We start from the raw sequence: 17,054 nt of genomic DNA on the forward strand, positions 1-17,054 counted from the left end.
CAAAGCTCCTATTTGACCATGCTTTAAGTTAAATATTTGTGATAGTTAATTTATTTGATCTTCTGTATTTGTAAGGCTGAGGAAGCCCTCTGAAGCACTCCCAAAGACACTAAATGATTGGAAACGTTTGTCAGAAAACTGTATAAATTCTGCCAAGTTATCTCCATTGCTTCACAGACCCTTTCGATAACGGTGCCACCTACCTCTGCCACAACAGCTGGCTTGCAAACTGCCGGAGGTAGACAAGTGTTATTCATTTGCCTCTCTGATGAGATGGAAAGCAGGACAAGAGGAGTCAGCAGAGGGACATGCCAGAGCATTAGATGGATGAACAACCAGAATTTCTGGATTGAACAATTTGCTGCTTCATTTTAATTACTGGCTTCTGAAAGACTCCAGAAACTTTGCCAATTTGTGCAACCCTCTATTCTTCGCTTTTGGCCTCAACGGTACAGTCATTTTGCAGACAAACAAGTAACAGATGTACAATCTATATTCACCCCAAGTCCTTTTATAGTAAAATGATTTCTGGCCAAATAATGTATATTTAAAAAAAAAAAAAAAAAAAAAACACCACACACCAAACCACAAAACAAAACACTAGTTCTTGTATTTTAAGATATCTCCCACAACACCCAAACACACACTAAAAAACCTAAGACGACTTCTTCAAATGTTCTGGGAGGCCTCAAGAATCTTCTGTCCGGGAGCAACTTCTGCCCTCAGCCAACATCCGCACAGGGGAGAGCGGCCAGAGCAGACCACAAACATCAGAGAAGGCAAGGGCAGCTCTGCAGGCTCCTGCCCCCATCACTAAGCACTTCTGCCCGCTGGACCAGGACACAACTTCTGGAAGGGCAGGAGCCACAGTTAACACTGTGCTCTCTGTGCTGTTCAGGCAACACAATGAGAGAAGTCGTATCTCTTAAGGATTTTCCCGAGGACCCTTCCGACACAGGAGTTTTCTCTGGGACACAGACCAGGCTGCAGAGGCTGCCACCACCCGAGCGGTCCCAGCACACCGCAGGACAGTTCCCAGGAAAATGGCCGCAGGGTGTCCATGGGGAGGTGTCCTCACTTGCCTCTCCAACACTTCAGTCGGGAAGCGGCTGGGCACGTTTCCAGCTCATGATCAAGTACACACAGTTGCTCTCAAGAGTTGCAATGCAGAGTCCTGGAGGTCCACGTATCGCACAGCACTCGTCTGAGGACCATTCATTTCCAATACAATACGTCTATTATGCTGCTCTATGAATATCCTCCCCAAATATATGTTTAACGCTGCCCAGTTACAGAAGACAAACACTTGTTTTGTTAGAGATCCCATGGTAAATTGAAAACCAACACATCAAATTTCTACAGTATGTTAGTTATAACAGAGTAGAGCAAGTTACAAATTATCCAAGCCTTTATGCAACAAAACACTTGTGAAAGGCAGCGCAACACTATTTTAGGAAGTCACAAAGCCCGGGACAAACTAAAGCTTATGTTTTCCAATAGATCCATATACCATGTTCTGCATCTTGAGTTATTAGAACTACAATGCAGATGATCAAGGTCAAAACAACCAGTGCAAGGGAAACAATATTTAGTTAAAACAGGGGTGCACATCACGCACCTTTGCCACCCACAGATCTGGGAGCCCTTTACAGAAGTAATTGGGAAGATGGCATTTCTCAGCAGCGATGCTGCATGGGTAAAAGCACAGCCCTTCAGCATATAAAGTCCAAGCACTAAAAACCTGCTTGTTTTACTACGCTGACCCTTCAGAATTGAAATTAGCAGGATGTGATAAATGGGCAATTACTGCTTTTTAAGCAACAGCGGCTGAAAGTGCTTTTACCTGACTAGCAGGCTGCGGTCTTTGGTTGCAGTGATGCTGCAGCTCGTAACTGCTGGAGGCCCAGGCTAGATTTTATAATTTTTTTTAACATAATCACAAATCAAATGGAATGAGTTGGTGTCACTTATTTCCCATACCAAATTCCCAAATGGACACTTTCAAACAAACAAAGAAGAAAACAAACAATAATTCAGCTCAGTTTGTCTAAAATGCGGCTGCACACTGCTCGCTGCGGAAGTCTTCCAGCGGTTGGAACGGCTGCTTCACTGCTGCCTGGCAGCGCGTTTCAAACTGTTCCTCTCAGAACAGGCAACTTACGGTTTGCTCCTCAGCTAGTTTCAACTTCTAATATTCTAGATACCAAAGAAAATCATGTTTACCTCTCCCAGTTGTGAGATAACCCTGCTGAGCAGGACATGCTCCATCCACAAGCGCTCCCAGGGGACCAACCACCATCCTGCAAAGCCTGTCGGATACAGTCATGCCTCCTGCCCTCACGCACACCTCCCGAGGACACAGCACCCAGAAGGGACCAGCAAAAACAACCGCTTCTCTTGTGGTTTTCTTTATGGCTTCCTGCACTGGGAAGTATTTTGATTGTGATCATAATGTGCTTAATTCAAACTCAAGAAGCAGCCCAGATGCTTAAAAATAAGCTGGTGCCGAAGAGTGTTGATGCATTAGCATGTTTTGCATAATTCATTTCATCATGTTGTGGAGAGCTCTCCAGTTCCCGCTTCATGCAAGGTCATGATGGCAGCATTTGCATGTGCTCCTCCATGGCTCCTTCCGAGCAGCCGGGCATCAGCCTTCCCTGCCCGACCGAATCAAGCTGAGAAGGAGGTCTGCAAGCCAGGCTGCAGGGCTGCTGCTGCTACTGCCAGCCCTGTTCCACCATCTCTCCTGGAAAGCCACCCTTGAAAACTACAAGCAGGACAAAGATCTTAGCATTTTTTAAACAATTCTAAATTTGCAGTTCCTGTTATCTAAGAACACTATGTGGTAGTACCCTGTTAGCACCTTGATTTAAAAGGAGCTCAAAAAGTTGACAACACCCTTTCACACGAAGCTTCGGACTTGTGCCTAACCAGATGTGCTCGCCGACATCTGCCACACACATCCCCTCACACGCCAGAGCACACCAGCGAGCCATGGTGAAAACGGCACTAAGCTCCACTGAGGTCGTCACTCAAGTCCTGACAACAACTTGTGCAGCAGAATTTGCACCAAAACCCAGGACACCGATTTAACTTCCCCATGCTACAAGTCAGCACTGGGCAGTGCTGATGTGGGACCATTTCATCTGGATGTCAGTGGCGATGGTGCCACTTGAGGACAAACCCTTCCCCAGGACCCTTCCCTGGCCACTTCTCGCTCAGGAAGTTGCTGCCCAAAAGCAAGTGTCACACGCTGCAGGAAGACCAGTAGTTGGGTCAGCAAAGAAAAGCAAAAGCAAAACTGCAATGAATCACAGGGATTTTCCACTTCTAAAAATGAACAGTAGGCTGTATTCATTCTCACTTCTCTGTTACCAAGTTGGAAGAAGAACAGCTACAACACTGAAAAATGAGCAGAAATGCTGAAAGCTCAAGATTAAAAATTTATTTGGGGGTAAAGGCAGGAACTGGCACTAGGTTTGCCTTTGGTAACATCCCAGAGACCAAACAAAAGATCAGAAAGTGAATGTCAAAGCTTGGCTTGACTTTAGGATGTATTCCAAGCAACAAATAATGAGGGGAAAACCCAGCTATTCCTGTAGGGTCTTTCACTCCCTTAGCTCAGAACTGACAGACCAAGATGACAGATTTAAAACACCTTTTCCAACAAACTAGGAAAAAAAAACATCTTGTGTTCAGCAGATGCCAGGCTCAAAATGACAACGAAAGACTGCCTGGGCCCTGTTAAAAAGAGAGGCGGTGCTGATCCACGACAAAACAGCAGACCAGTCCCTTTTGCAACTGTAAGGAGCACCCAGCACCCAAAACCCCACCTGAGACAAATACTCCCCTTCTGAAGTAGCCATACAAGCACAGAACATGGGTTGATAATTAGCATGCATACCTTGAGATAGCTGCTTTATTTCAAAAAAGATTTGGACTCTTTAAAAAGTTGCCTGAATAATTTACAATCTTTGTCAAATGATGCAAAAATACAATAAAAATAGCAAGTACCACCATGTACTTTCAAACAAACGCATGGGGGAAATCAAATGGTTTTGATTCCTTTCATGTTTCTGCTGAGTTTTGCTACTGGGGGTGTGTGTAAAAAAGAAAAGGTTTCTGTAGACTTTAGCACCTTTTCACACAGCACGAGAAGCTAAAGCAATTTTTTCTTTTTTCAATTCAAGATTAAAGGCAGACTCCAGTGGCTCTAAGTCATTCAATCATCAATAAAAAACAACTCAACAGCTAGTGTTTTATTTAAGATCACCTTGTAAACTTTGAATTCCATTTTGCACCTCTCTCAGATTCTTTCCCTAGCATCACCCACTACACCCAGTACCACAGAAAAGACCATCTAACACCTCGGGCCAAGCTCTGTGTGACCTTGATTGTGAAGACAAAACCACACCTTTATCTTGCACACAAGGTTAAGGAAGTTGTTAAGAGATGCTTAATAAAGCTTCAGGGCACTGGAGGAAAGATGATGGTGCAGGTTAAGGGTAAGGGCAGGGGGTCTGCTAGCTCATGCTCGGCTGGAGGAACGTAGTGCCCACAGGAGCATCTCCCTGTGAGCCCAAGGGTCGCTGCAGACAAGCCAACAGTCTCAGGACACTGGCACAGCCATGGCAAGGACCTTACCCCACCAGGAGCTAACCCCACCAGCACTGCGCAGAGGCCCGGCCCCTCCCCAGAAGAAACATGGGACGTGGGCCACCATGTGCGGTGGCTGCGGGGTCCTCCCCGAGCCCAGCACTGCACAGGAGCTGCGGGTGGGAAGCAGGGTCTGTACGGCAAAAAAACACTGCCCACACCTAAAGTGGAAAAAAACCGAAACAAAACAACGATCCTGCCAGGCTCATGGATGTGTACATTTCTCACCCCGCTGTGTTTTCCACCTTAAGAAGTTGATTGACCTGTTGTTATTCACCTTAGACAAAAGCAGGGAGTAATTTGGAAGGAAACATGACACGATGATGGGTTTATACAGCACACAGCACAAAGCAGATTAGGAAACCTCTCTGCCATCATTACCTTAACTGGGTTTGCACATTCAGGCTTTCACACCCACCCAAGGCGCCCGGCCGAGCACCCCCCGCAGCACCCCTTTCCCAGGACAGCCCCGCCGGGACAGGCAGAGGCGAGGCGCAGGTTCAGCCCCACTGGGGGCAAACAGCTAGCCCTGTCACCTGGGTCTTGTGACAAAAAGCCCACCACTTTCTCTCAGGCTATTCAGAGCTTATGAACAAGTGACACACACGGTTTGACAGAATGGGTTCATACCTCCATCATTATCGCCCAATAAATTAAGGGGATTATTTTGTATGGAAAAATGGTACACAGAAAAATACATGTACCTACATCAGCTTAGCCATTTTTTAAGTCTTCCAGGTTTGCAGGATCTGAAATTAATTTTAGGAACGTGACTAACTAGCTCCTAGCTAAATATCCACCACAGTACCCTTGTATTCCACTCACAAAAAAAAAAAAAAAAAAAAATCAGTTTTACAAAAATACTCTTCTGTAACATCTAGATGGAAAAACTTACAAATGCCATCTACCGATGTACAAGGCAACTTGATGGATGTGTCACCACCAAGTACTACTTCACTCCATAAATTTAACCTGTCAGAAATATATATATTTAACAGCATGATTTATTAGATTGTTTCTTCAAGCAAAAGGTGTCATTGCTTGAATCATTTAAACAAGACCTCAAGGAAAGAGCCCAGTGGCAGAACCATGTCAGAGATGAGGCCTGAAGAACACACAGAAGGACTTTTCAGTATCTGAATTTTTGAAATCTCCTTTCCCTGAGGTGGTTCCTAAATCTAATCTAGTGTCTCTCAGCTTCCACAGTACTGCTTTCTATTTCCACAAAACCAACACAAGTCATGCCTATCGGGAGCACAGGGTCTCAACTGAAATTAGACCCAAGAGAGTTCTGTTAAATTTAGGAATTACAACCAGGACCCCAGTGCCCCACCAAAGTGAGGGAACGAATACTACCTCGCAGGTAACTCCTGCAACCACATCAAGCTCTTTAATCTGCAGACTCTAAACCATATATATTATAAAAAAAATGCATAATATATTTGATAGATGACCAGGAAGAGGAATGGAAAACAGCTGGGAAACGTTAGAGAGTTTTCACACTGAGCTTTCAAATTCTTTAGCAATAGACACTAAAAGTCCCTTGACTGGTATGGAAAATGATGCTTGGACAAAATCCACTGTGAAGAAGGATATTCTATCGGAACGAAGAAGTTCCTGTTAGCAAAGCCTTGGGTTCATTCAACAGAAGCAGAGCTGATGCCCTGCCTCCAGGCAGGTACTACCACGTTAAACTGAGGATGGAGCACAGCAGGGCCAGGAGTGGGATGGCAGAAAGACCTCCTCCTTCCACACTCCCCTCACCCTTCAGACCCTTCCCTCCATCCTACAGGACCGGGCACAGAAGACTCCTTTGTAAAATGAAACACCACTTGGTGGGGGTAAGAGGATATTTCCTGTTAACCTCACCGCAGATTTGTAATCCAGCAGTCAAATTATGTCAATCACAGCTCATTAGGCAACAATTTACCCTGCCAACTCTGTCCTGGCTGCTTCCTACAAACCACGTGTCATTTGCAAACGTGCAACCCCGTTACCAGTTCAGAGAAAGACCACCCTGCTGCAGGCGCTGGACGCCTGGCTTTTACCACCACACCTCCAAACGCACAGCTCGCTGCACTGGATGGCGGTGCCATAATGTCTACAGACCCATTCGGGGCACTTGGTTTGTGACTGCACTTGCACACGCTGAACAATGGTTTCCTATGCAATAACATAGGGTTTGTTACCAGAATTCATAATTCACGCACACTTGTCCCATGTGTCCATACGATAAAGCCAGGGAAAAAATCCAACACAGCTGAGGAGGAAAAGTGAGCATGCTGGGGAAAGGACAACGGTGGGAGGTTCCTGCAGACAGGCAACCGAGCCGAGGGGCTGTGCCAGGGCTGGCAAGCTCCGAGTCAGCGCAAGAGCTGGAATCTACCTCTTGGTATATCCAGCACCCGCCACCAGCAAACTGGGAGCTCGGTGGCAGTAACACACCACCACCTCCCTGAACTTTACACTCTTGCATAAACTTGAAACCAAGGGAATTATTTCCCACGTCCTACCAAAAGGGGAGGACTCACATCAGTTTGAGAGGATGAAAAAAAAATGTTTAGCTTGCAGACAGAAACCTGGATCTCCCTTGGGTTATCCTCCACCTTTTTCTCCTCAAAGACTATCCCATCAAATATGATGTCTTCCTGAAACAAACAGACCCCAGCCCTCGCTAGCAGAGACGCATATGAATCTCAATACAACAAACAAGCCAGAGAAGCACATTTACTACAGCAATCCCAAAACCAGCACCAGAAGACACAGACCCACTAGGAAAATCCTCTCATGTTACTTGCCCAGCAGACCAAGAGGTGTGACACAGACAGACCCAGCATTGCTGTCCTTCACCTCAGTCAGGCACTGCCACAGGCAAGCTCAGCGCATCCTCAGTAATGCCAATGGCACAGTTACAGACTGGAGGAGCCTATTAGTTACACTGGAGAGCTTAACCAAAAAAGCATGACCTGGAGCACTTCCCATCATCTCCTGCAATTTATGCACCTCAGACCTCAAAGAGCGAGGCTAACCAAGGAGGCAGCAAGGTGACTCTATGTTTGGAGTGGACAAAGTACTTCACCAGAGACCTTCCTCAAGACTACATCTGCTAACAACCCAGCAAATGAGAGCTAGCACACATGCGCATCTCCTCCAGGCGCACCGCTGCTCATCCATCTCCTTGCTGAAGGGACCACAAAGATCTTGTGGAAGGTCAGGAGACTACATGTGAAGTGGAAAAAATAAAACAAGGCAATGTCATGGCACTTGTGGAAAAAAACGTGGGCAACCTGTGCTCTCCTCACGGACGTGCACTTCTTTTAGAGGGCTATGGCTCACTGTGCTGGTTCTGTACAAGGTGAGAAGAAAAAAATACTTTTGTGAGGCTGCACAGGAGGAACGTTTCCCACACAGCCCCACTCTTTACATACAGAAAGAGAAATGAACCGCTCGGCGTGATGACCGTATATCCCCACACACAGCTACAACTCAAGCAAGCTGCATGTTCATCAACACCAAAAACAGTCTTGGAAACTTCATTAGTGATATGAAGATTGCTGTTGTCAACAAAGCCCCTCGGGACCTCACCAGGGCTCTCAGACTGTGTGAGCAATGCTTGTGCCAGGCTAATTTCTTAAGACAGCATGCAAAGAAGGTGAGATTTAGTCCTTTAACCTTCAGCATCTCCTCCTTCATATGCCCATCTCCTGACTAATCCTCTCTCCCTACAGAAAACATTCCTCATCTTTTTTTTCCCCAGCCACCATTCCTTTCTCATTAATCCCTGCTGTTCTACTGCCTACCCCGTTCTGGGGTCTGACCAGTGGCACAGTCATCTTCCCCTCAGAGCCACAGAGAAAACAAAGTAATAACAGCCTAGGAGTTTATTCTGTCATAAACCGGCCAGATATTTCCTGGAAGCTGCAGCAAACACCAGCCATCCCCGGCTGGCTTGGAGAACAGGCTGAAGGCAATTTTGGGCTGTTCCGGGCCCCATCTTACAGCTCCTCCCAATGGGAGCGGACCATCCGGCACCCTCTCCTCCCTCCAGCAAAGCTACAGCACTCGTCCTCTGACCCTTAATTTAAGTCCGTCTTCTAAAAACTGATGCCACCTCCTCCTTTCAAGCACCTCAAGAAACTACAGGCACAGCCCTGTTACCTCCCATATTTACACTATACACACCTAACTCGCTCTCCTTTCCCAAAGTGACATCCCTTCCCTGTACTGATCCAATCAATCAGTCCTAACACAAAACCACTGATTTTCTCCCACTGACCACGCGCACACATTAAGCCAGGCACCCTTCTGGTAGGTTAGGATGAATCACGACTCGATTCCGAGCCACGCGCTGCGTGCGGGGATATCTCCCAGCTGTAGAGAGACCACGGGTTTCCCCGACGAGAGCAATGTGCGATCGGGCTTTTTCCATTCTGCCTAATCATCGTAACATCGCACTTGTCATTTGGCTCGTCAGTGGGGGTTCCTGACTGAATAGGCTTATTCTTTTCTTAGACATGATAATCTAATTGGGTCTAACCAGAAATAATCCCCAACACACACCAGTTTGCGAATCCTCGCTCAGCACCAAGAGTATTTCAGATACTGGGGGGGCTGCACTAGTATCCGATCGGGAATTACTCTGGCAGCAGCGGCTGGCCTCGCGGCTCTCACACGGCACGGCAGGCACCGCAGGCATGGCACGCACATGGGGCTCACGCCTGCTCCCCCCTGAGCCCCTGGTTTTCACATAAACGTTGCTCAGAAGTCAGAGGGAGCCGGAAGAACGGAGGGGTCGCGATGCCCGGCGCGCACTCCGCGGCCACCCGAGGGAAGCAGGCTGTCTGCCCCAGCGCTGCCCTTCCCTGGGAAGTCCTCCCGGGAAGGCGATCCCAAGCACGGAGCGCTCCTCAGGTGAGGGGACGGGAGCGAGACACCAACCGGAGCCCGGCCCCGGGCCCAGCCCAGCGCACCCGCCGGCCGGGGCCCGGGGGGCGCCGCCTCACAGCCGGCCGGGGGGCGCCAGCCCGGGCTCCTGGGAGCCGCCAGGCCGAGGCCGGGCCGCCGCAGGGCTCCCGCCGCCAGCTTCTCGCCACCGGCGGCTCCTCGCAGGTTCGCCCGCCAGGAGGGGCAGCCCCGCGGCGGGGGAGACCCGCCCGGGCTCGGGCGAAAGCGGCTCTTCGGGGGATCCCGAGACAAAGAGCCGCAGCCGGCGCACACGCCTGCCCGCGCTCCGCTCCCCGCGCTCCGCCGCCCCGTCCCGCCACCCCGGCCGGGCCGCGAGGTGCGGGCGGCACCGCCCCGCCGAGCCCACCTGTGCCGCCGGCCCGGCCCGGCCCCGCCGAGGGGGAGCGCGGCGGGGCAGCTCCCTCCCGCGCTCCCAACTTTTCCGCGGCCGCCGCCGCCCCGCACGCCCCCGGCCGGGCGCGGGGCCCCGCAGCTCCCCCGGCCCCTTGGCGCAGGCCGGCGGGCAGAACGCGGCGCCCCCTCCCCGGCGGCCCGACCCGCTCCCCACAGACAATGGGGCCGGCACTCACCAGGACGACGGCGAAGCGCTCCTCCAGCTCGCCGGGCTCGGGCATGGGCAGCTTGAGGGGCACGCTGTGTGCCCTGAACTCCGTCTGCTGCGAGTCCACGCTCCCCGCGTTGCCCATGGCGGCGGCGGCAGCGGCGGCGGCGGCCCCTCCGCGCTGCCTCCGCGCTCCGCGCCAGGCGGGCTCCGCGCCCCGCGGTCGCCCTCTAGCACCGACGGCGGAACGCCGCGCCGCCGCCCGTCATGGCTCGCCGCCCTCCCCCCGGGGCGGGCTCGCTCCGGCTCCAGCTCCGGCTCCGGCTGCGGCTCGGCGGCGGCTCCCCCGCATGCCGCCCCGCCGCCCGCACAAAGCCCCGCTCCGCCCCCGGCCCGAGGCGCGCTGGGACTCGTAGTCCCGCCGCCGCCCGGGGCAGGGAGGGCCGGGGCCGGTCGCCGACCCGCGGGGGCGGGGGCGACCCCCCTCGGCGTCCATTTTACCTCAGCGGGCGGCGCCGGCCCCCGCGGCCTGCCCCGGGCCCCCGCCTCCCCCCGCGGGAGCAGCCCGGCCCGGCGTGCGGTGGGGCGCAGGGCCCGGCGCTCCGGCCGCCTCGGGCGGTGGCCGCAGCCTGTCCGGGACCCTCCGCGGGTCGGGGCCCGGCGCCTTCGAGCCCGCGGGGGCGCCTCCGGCCCCGCTGAGAGGTCCGGGGGGCGTCGCCTGCCACCGGGCTGCACCCGCTGAGGTGGGGGCAGCGGGCCGATAAATGGCCGTGGGTGCGGGGTGACACCACCCGAACGGATCCACAGGCGAGGCCTTGCCGTAATCAGGGAGCATCCTTCTCCCGAGTGCCTCAAAGCTGCCTGCTCTTCAGGTGTTATTTTCCACTTTTGATCATTCCCTGCAAGTCTTCTCCAGCGCTGCCTTCCGGCATCGTGGTGGCCAAACCAGACCCTGGCCGTGCTTTCCCCTGGGCCACTGTGCAGGGACGGTGTTGGATACCCCAGCCCCAGCAGCGTGGTGCCTCGGCACCTCCTCCAGATCGTGGGCAATTCCCTCGGCTCCAGAAGGTATTGACCCATTTGGTGGCTGGGCTGTATTATGCTTACATCTCTTTTTATTCTGCAGCCCAAGAGCCCTGCTGATCCATATCCCACTGTCTTATTTTAACATTCGATTATCCTTCCAGGAAAGAAGGAGTTCCACTCAGCTATCACCTTTGCGACAACACTCCTGCTGCCATTTCTCCTCCTGGTCATCACTGCCTTCACTCCATCCTTGCTTTGGCACCCCAGCGCAGGGCTGTGCACACACCGCTCTGGGGCTCCATGTTGTGCCAGCTCACCATTACAGATAAAATTGCAAACATCATTAAAGGCTTTCAGTGATTATCTGTGAAGTTCTGCCTTTTGCTGCCAGCTAGTTCAAGAAATTCAGTAAATCTCTTGAATCAAGCTACACGACAATTTGTTGATGCTGTTACCTGGCAGCCCACGGTAAATGTACCGGTGTGCCCTGCGATGGGACTTGGCCACATCCATACCTATCTGCTGGGATGTGGGAGTATTTCTGGCTTAGCCTGGTAGGACATGGTAACTGTCCACATGGAGATTAATTTGGGGGGGTGGGGAGCAATAGGCATTGTTGTTTAGAAAATGAGCATGTCTTAATTTACGTTATGTAGGATGAGAGTTGCGCTAGAGGCATGGCCTCCGAAGCTGCCACAAAAGCAATGCGTGGGGAGTCATGTGCTGTGACATACACAATCCTGCTGTCAAAACCCAGTGTCTAAGTGACAGTAAGCTTTTCTCTGTGTGTGCTCTAAACCCGCTACTAATTGAATGTTCTCATTCTAATCTTAAAAAGACATCATATATTCAGGACTGGGATGGTGAGCGACACGCCCTGTCCTGGCTTACACCCCCACACCAGAGCACCTTGCCCACAGAACATCAGCCAGTGCAGGACTTGGTCTGGGAGCCTGAGCAATGCTGAAAGTGAGGATTCTGCTCCATGGGCGCCGGGGAGGGTGTTACCCGAGAGGCAGGTCAGAATTTCGTACAACTGCCTCATTAAAAGCCTAAAATTTTTGCAGTATCCTTAACAAAGTTTTAAAACCTTAGACAGTTCTTTGGGTGTTAATAACAATGTTATTGTCGATAGTGAAAGGAATAGTAAGAGATACTTTGCCTGATGTCTTTTATCTAAGACTATCACAATTCTTTGAAAGATTAATTAGTTAATTAAGCTTCACAACACTGCTGTGAGATAAGAGAGCATTAGACTATCACAGATAACAGATGAGGGTCAGGGTACAGGATGCTGAAGACAGTCTCTGCCCAAGGATCCTTCACTCTCCCGGCAGCAGATTGCCAGCTGTGCTGGGTGCTGACCAGTCCCAGGCTCATGTCCCAGAGCAGGACCTCACAGACACCCCAGAGGGGTCCCAGGTGCCTGAAGCTGAGCACTGCAAATCAGAAATGAACCCTCAGCTCCCTTTCAAACCCAGCAGAAAACACGGTGCTTCAGCATCCCGGATACAGCAGTTGTGTGGTGTAGGAAAGTGTTACTTTTGCCTTATATTGCATACGGGAAAGTGAATATGACACAGTTTTGCACATAAGCCTGAGTGTTGCTGTTAATTACCTACAACAACAAACTTGTGCCAGTATCAGGAGTCCCAGTGTTTTCCCAGTCGATAACTCCCACCATGGAAGCACTCAAGAGCCTTAGTTTTCTGAATCGGGGAAATCATCTTAACATTTTTAAAATCCCTCTGGACAAAAGGAGACATTTGGGGACTGGGAGCCGCTGCTAGCCACGCATACCTGGGAAAGCTTAGGATAATTGCAGGGCAAACTGGATTCTTTGGCTTACATTTAGGCAAGAAGCCAAAGGCAGCTCTAAATCGTGCTATAAGTTTAAAACCAGACTTCCAAAATTTGTAATGAAACTAACCATCCATGCGTAGGGTGACTGTTTAACATCAGTGCAGTAAGTGCAAAGCAAAGGAATTCTTTTAGGAGAACAAGACAATTTTTGAGTAATTTGTTGTAGTCTGTAACTGGGATGTCGACATTTGCAAATGTCAAAATCAGCGTGGCAGCATTGCTAAATAAAAAAGCTGCTTAGCTGGCTCACACTTAAATTAAAGAAATTACTCCAGGATAAAAATTAATAAACAAGACCTTCATTTTTACATGTGTTTATTTAAACTAAATAACCAGCTACACAATGCGTAATTTACGAAGCTGATCCCAGGCACCTGGGCGATTCACAATGGGTGATGCCACCAGGGAAGGCATTGTCTGCACCGGGGTTAATGGCCATGCCAGCCTGGCAAGGGCTCTGTGCCTGGTCATGTGTGGAATGTCACTGGAGAATGAGACACATACTTCCCAGCCCTCACTGAAGCTAAGTGGTACTGCCGTTTGTCACCAAAATCTCTACCTTAAAACAAAGCTGGAAGTTTGGGGCCGAGACTTTCTTAAATTCCCCCGAACCATTGTCTACTTAGCTATCCATGGAAGAAACTTGGAAGGGAAAGGAAGAGTGGTTTATGAAACCTCATTTCCCCCCAGTGCTCAGCATTTCCAGATAGACCCTGAGCTGACATTTCAGTGAAGTTCCAGGTGATCTGATAGAATGCTCTCAAAGCTGGCGGGTCAGCAGCAGGCTTTCATAACTAGCTAGACCCTAGCTCAGCAGTGGAAAGGTAGTATTCATTCATGATAAAGATGTAGCACAGCCATAAACTCCATTGTGAGAGCTGAGCAGCGTACACTTAAGAAGAGATTATTGATTGCAGCACATGAACAGCTGACCTTGACTAGAAGACTACAGAGGATTTTTTTCTGTAATAAATGAAAAAAAGAAAAAAAGAAAGGCTGCTTTCTGAGAACAGTCTTCTCAAAGAAAATCAGCTTCTGCAGGGATTTCCTGATGATGGGAAATAAAGACTTGATAGTCTTTATCCTCATGCACATCCACTGTTAAAGAAGAGGCAGTTTCACTTCGTTTCATCATGTTTTACCCAGTACAACGTATCTGCTATCTGCTCCAGTGCCTGTTAGTCTTTTATTTATAGCAATTTCCTACAAATACAAGAAACATGCCTTATCTAGCCTCAACAGATTGTGGATATAAGTTGCAAAATAATGGTCAGGCCTGTTGGCATTAGTGTTACTGTAAGTTATCTTAGAACAGCATGTATTTTGTTTGAGAATTAAATACAAATCTAAAAACCACCTGGAACCTGAAAAGTTTGCCATCATTCTGAAGGACCTTACCAATTGCCATATCGACATCTTTTCTGCAGCCACCTGTACATCAGCACATAAAGCCTTGTCAGCTTTGATCCTGCTTTCTACCACACAGGTGGGCATGGCCACCTGCCTCCTCTCGCTTTTCACGCCTGTGTCCACATCCTCATTGCACAATTGCTGTTTCTGCATCTTGTGCTGAGATCTGAGCTTGTGATAACAGATGGAAATGCTCAGTCCAGGTACATTGAGTTATTAGGTTCATATCTTATTAGCCCTCTGATTTTTCTCTGTCTGCTAGAAATTAAATTGTTAACTTGGAATCTGATTTACTTGCAGCAGTTATGCTCTGGTTTAACTGTGCTGATGTCCTCGGCCTTACTTCCAACACTTGTTTGTGCAGATCAGATGCAGCTTCATCAAAGCAAACTGTGAGGTCAACAGCAATGAGATCAGCCCCAGTTTCTGCTCAGGACCACTCCTCTACCAGCAGCAAGCACTAAATATCATGCCTGGATCTCCTGCCAGAGGGTGCATAGGGTTACGCCCGCTCAATCCAAGACCGATCGATCCTTTCAGTCTTGTTGCTCCTTTCTGAGGTGTGGGGACGCCTCCCAGGCCGTGGTACTGGACTGACGGGCCTGAGGCCAGGCTGTGTGCGAGCCCAGCACTGAGCATGCAATGGCACACAGCAACACGCAAGAGGGTTAAGTGCAACCCCGACAGTACCTACGTACGCTTTTTCTCAGCTTTGAGGAGAAGTAACACATGGAAATATTTAGCACAGCAGTTTTGCACCTTTCTTCTGACTTTTGAGTTGTTCCTTAAAATTATATAGGCTTAATTGGTAAGCGAGGGCCGTGTGTGCGAGGGCAGCGTGGCACCAGGAGCGCGGGTCAGGGCTCAGCAATGAGAGCGCTCGCTAGTCCGGGGAGTGTGATTTTCAGAGGAAGCTGAGCAGATATGTTTAGCAGAAAAGCTGCAGTAATGCCAAACAGCCCCGTTTCTGCCACTGCTGGTTTACTGACCTAGATTTCTAAGAGGTGAAGTAAGGCCCCCAAACTCATTTGCCGTTTCGGTGGGGCCCACAGCTGGTTTCTGTCCATAACTAGGCTGAGGGCAGAGCTGCGGAGTCATCCGTCCCACCTGGTAGACTCAAGGGTAGGGCTTGGACCACAGGTGTCAACTGATGGCTTCAGGCCTGATGCTGTCCTTAAGCACTCACACCTGGTCCTGGTCCCAGCTGCTGCCATCTGTTAAAACCAGTGGTCAGCCAGTGGCAGGGTGGTCTTTTGGGGGTTTTTTCTTCTTTCTTTCTTTTTCTTTCTTCCTTCTTCCCTCCTCCTTTTCCCTTTTCTCCCCTGTGTGAGGGAAGGGGCAAGCAGCCTGTGACCCCTTCCCTCTCCTGTGGAGGGAAGCCTCATAGGAAAAGCATGTGCAGGATCACAAGACAGCGATGAAGGGCTGATTTTTGCAGCAGCTCTTTCTTGAGTCCTGTCTCACAGCACCTTCCCCCTTTGCAAACACCCGGTGGCTGCAGAGGCTGAGAGCTGCATTTGAGGGTCTTGCACACGGACCCAGGTGCCCTCGGTGGTGAACCTTGGGGAAGGATGCGCACAGGACCCCCACCTTCCCCTGTCTATAGTCCGGCACAGAGCAGCAGCTCTCTGTCCCAGGTCAGCACTGGAATGGCTCCTGGAAAAACACCTCCAGCAAGCCCGGCTCCCTCAGCCTCCAAGCAAGCAGCCCAGGAGGGTGCTGCAGGCCACTCTGCTCCCCCGGCTGGATCATGACCCCGGGGCAGTGCAGGAGCCTGATCATTTTTAAAGGTGAGGCCATGCTGTTTCAGCAAAACTGGGATTGTTCTTCTCAGCTGAGTGCAAACCTGCCTGGCTCTATGAACAAACCTGCTGAGGACCCAGTCCAATTTATTTTCAGCAAAGCTCAGATGATTCTTCTTCTCTGGACAGCTAGTCTGGATGATTTGCTACTGTTTGGAGAAAAAATCGGTTACAGAAAATGGCATGAGCATTTGTTCTGTGGGATGGAGTACAGAGCGTGTCTGCTTTTAAAACACATCCCCAAGAGAGGCACTTGCAAACACAGGGTGCTTGCTCATCTGTTACACTTCTTCAAGAAATTAATGCAATTTAAGGCTGAATTTTCCTGCGCACTGAAAACCATGTATCTGTGTACATCAGAGAAGGTCCCAGGATGTGCTGTGACTGGGAGATGCTCAGACAGCACCCATGAGGTTTGCTGCTGGGCTGGGCTGCCTGATGGAGGGGGTGAGCTGTTGAGGGGGGGCCTGGATGCTGGCCGGGGGCTCACAGCCTGCAAACCCACTCACATTAAAGCCCATGGCAAGCCAACCCAGCTGAGTTAAGGAGACAGGGGGTCTGCCGAGCACGAGGAGCCCAGCTGGCACACAACCCACACACCCTGCCTCCTCCATCTCCTCGCCCCCCACCTCCTCCCAACATGCTGTAAATAATGAGTGTCGCACTTTAAAGCGGGGTGCGAAGGCTGGGGTGCAGACTCCCCCAGGCAGAGCACGGGCCCGCGAAGGCGTGCACCCAGGGCTGGGGGGCTCCCGGCATGCCTCGGCGCCCCGGCCAGCATCGGGAGCCCC

At 50.6% G+C, this 17,054-nt stretch overlaps 1 protein-coding gene across 11 annotated transcripts in view; it reads right to left on the minus strand.

Moving 5' to 3' along the window:
- Nucleotides 1-10,480, minus strand: part of FMNL2 (formin like 2) — a 152,839-nt gene extending 142,359 nt beyond the window's left edge. For 2 of the 11 annotated variants that reach the window (XM_037397777.1, XM_037397783.1), the window contains exon 1: nt 10,191-10,442. In XM_037397777.1, coding sequence (XP_037253674.1) covers nt 10,191-10,307 — 117 coding nt within the window. In that variant the 5' untranslated portion in view covers nt 10,308-10,442. Of the gene's footprint in view, nt 1-10,190 lie in introns of all 11 variants that reach the window. The other 9 variants (XM_037397775.1, XM_037397779.1, XM_037397778.1 and 6 more) reach the window with 8 other exon arrangements.
- Nucleotides 10,481-17,054: the final 6,574 nt, after the last annotated feature.

This window comes from Falco rusticolus, chromosome 8 (assembly GCF_015220075.1).
Source record: "Falco rusticolus isolate bFalRus1 chromosome 8, bFalRus1.pri, whole genome shotgun sequence".
Classification (NCBI taxonomy): Eukaryota; Metazoa; Chordata; class Aves; order Falconiformes; family Falconidae; genus Falco; species Falco rusticolus.